The sequence below is a fragment of the Octopus bimaculoides genome, chromosome 27 (genome assembly GCF_001194135.2).
Source record: "Octopus bimaculoides isolate UCB-OBI-ISO-001 chromosome 27, ASM119413v2, whole genome shotgun sequence".
Taxonomy (NCBI): Eukaryota; Metazoa; Mollusca; class Cephalopoda; order Octopoda; family Octopodidae; genus Octopus; species Octopus bimaculoides.
Window position 1 is genome coordinate 17,199,924 of NC_069007.1, and position 768 is coordinate 17,200,691.

Consider the following 768-nt stretch of genomic DNA (forward strand, 5'->3'; position numbering starts at 1 on the left):
TTAGCAGGATCAATTGAGTAACTTAAGGGCCAAGAATTTTGTGCATTCACACCAGAGTTTGATAAGTGCCAACACACAAGACTTTTGGCTCTTGAGCAACTCTGTTGCTCCTGCTAAATATTAATAAAAATATACATATACTCAAATTTTGAGTTCTAGTTTTCATCATCGTCGTTTAACGTCCGCTTTCCATGCTAGCATGGGTTGGACGATTTGACTGAGGACTGGTGGACCAGGAGGCGACACCAGGCTCCAATCTGATTTGACAGAGTTTCTACAGCTGGATGCCCTTCCTAACGCCAACTTTTCCTATGTGTATATATACATACATACATACATGGATGTGTATGTGTGGGTGTGTGTGTGTGTGCATGTATGTGTTTGTGTCTATCCCTCTCCCACATGATAGCTGCTGTTGGTTTGTTTACATTCCCATAACAATTCAGTGAAAGAAATCAACAGAATAAGAACCAAACTTCAAACTAGGTACTGGTGTTGATTTGTTTGACTGAACTCTAGCATGGCCGCAGTCCAATGACAGAAACAATTAAAAGACAGAAGATGTAAATGATGGAGAAAACCTACCTGTACTGCATGTGCATCCCCAGGGTCGACGACAACAGTTGTGCGGTTTTGAGTTTCAATTATGATGTATGCATAGTTGTCTTTGAGCATTGGTACAGGTATTATCATAAGACCTGGCAAAAAGAAACAGAAAACATACATCATCATCATCACCATCATACCCACCACCACCACCACCACCAC

At 41.1% G+C, this 768-nt stretch overlaps 1 protein-coding gene across 1 annotated transcript in view; it reads right to left on the bottom strand.

Annotated features, from left to right (window-relative positions):
* The window catches only part of LOC106878743 (probable hydrolase PNKD), a 98,049-nt gene that overhangs the window by 40,636 nt on the left and 56,645 nt on the right, over positions 1-768 (bottom strand). Inside the window, exon 3 of the mRNA XM_052977146.1 lies at positions 586-698. Within this exon, the coding sequence (XP_052833106.1) occupies positions 586-698 (113 nt within the window). The remainder of the gene's footprint in view (positions 1-585; positions 699-768) is intronic.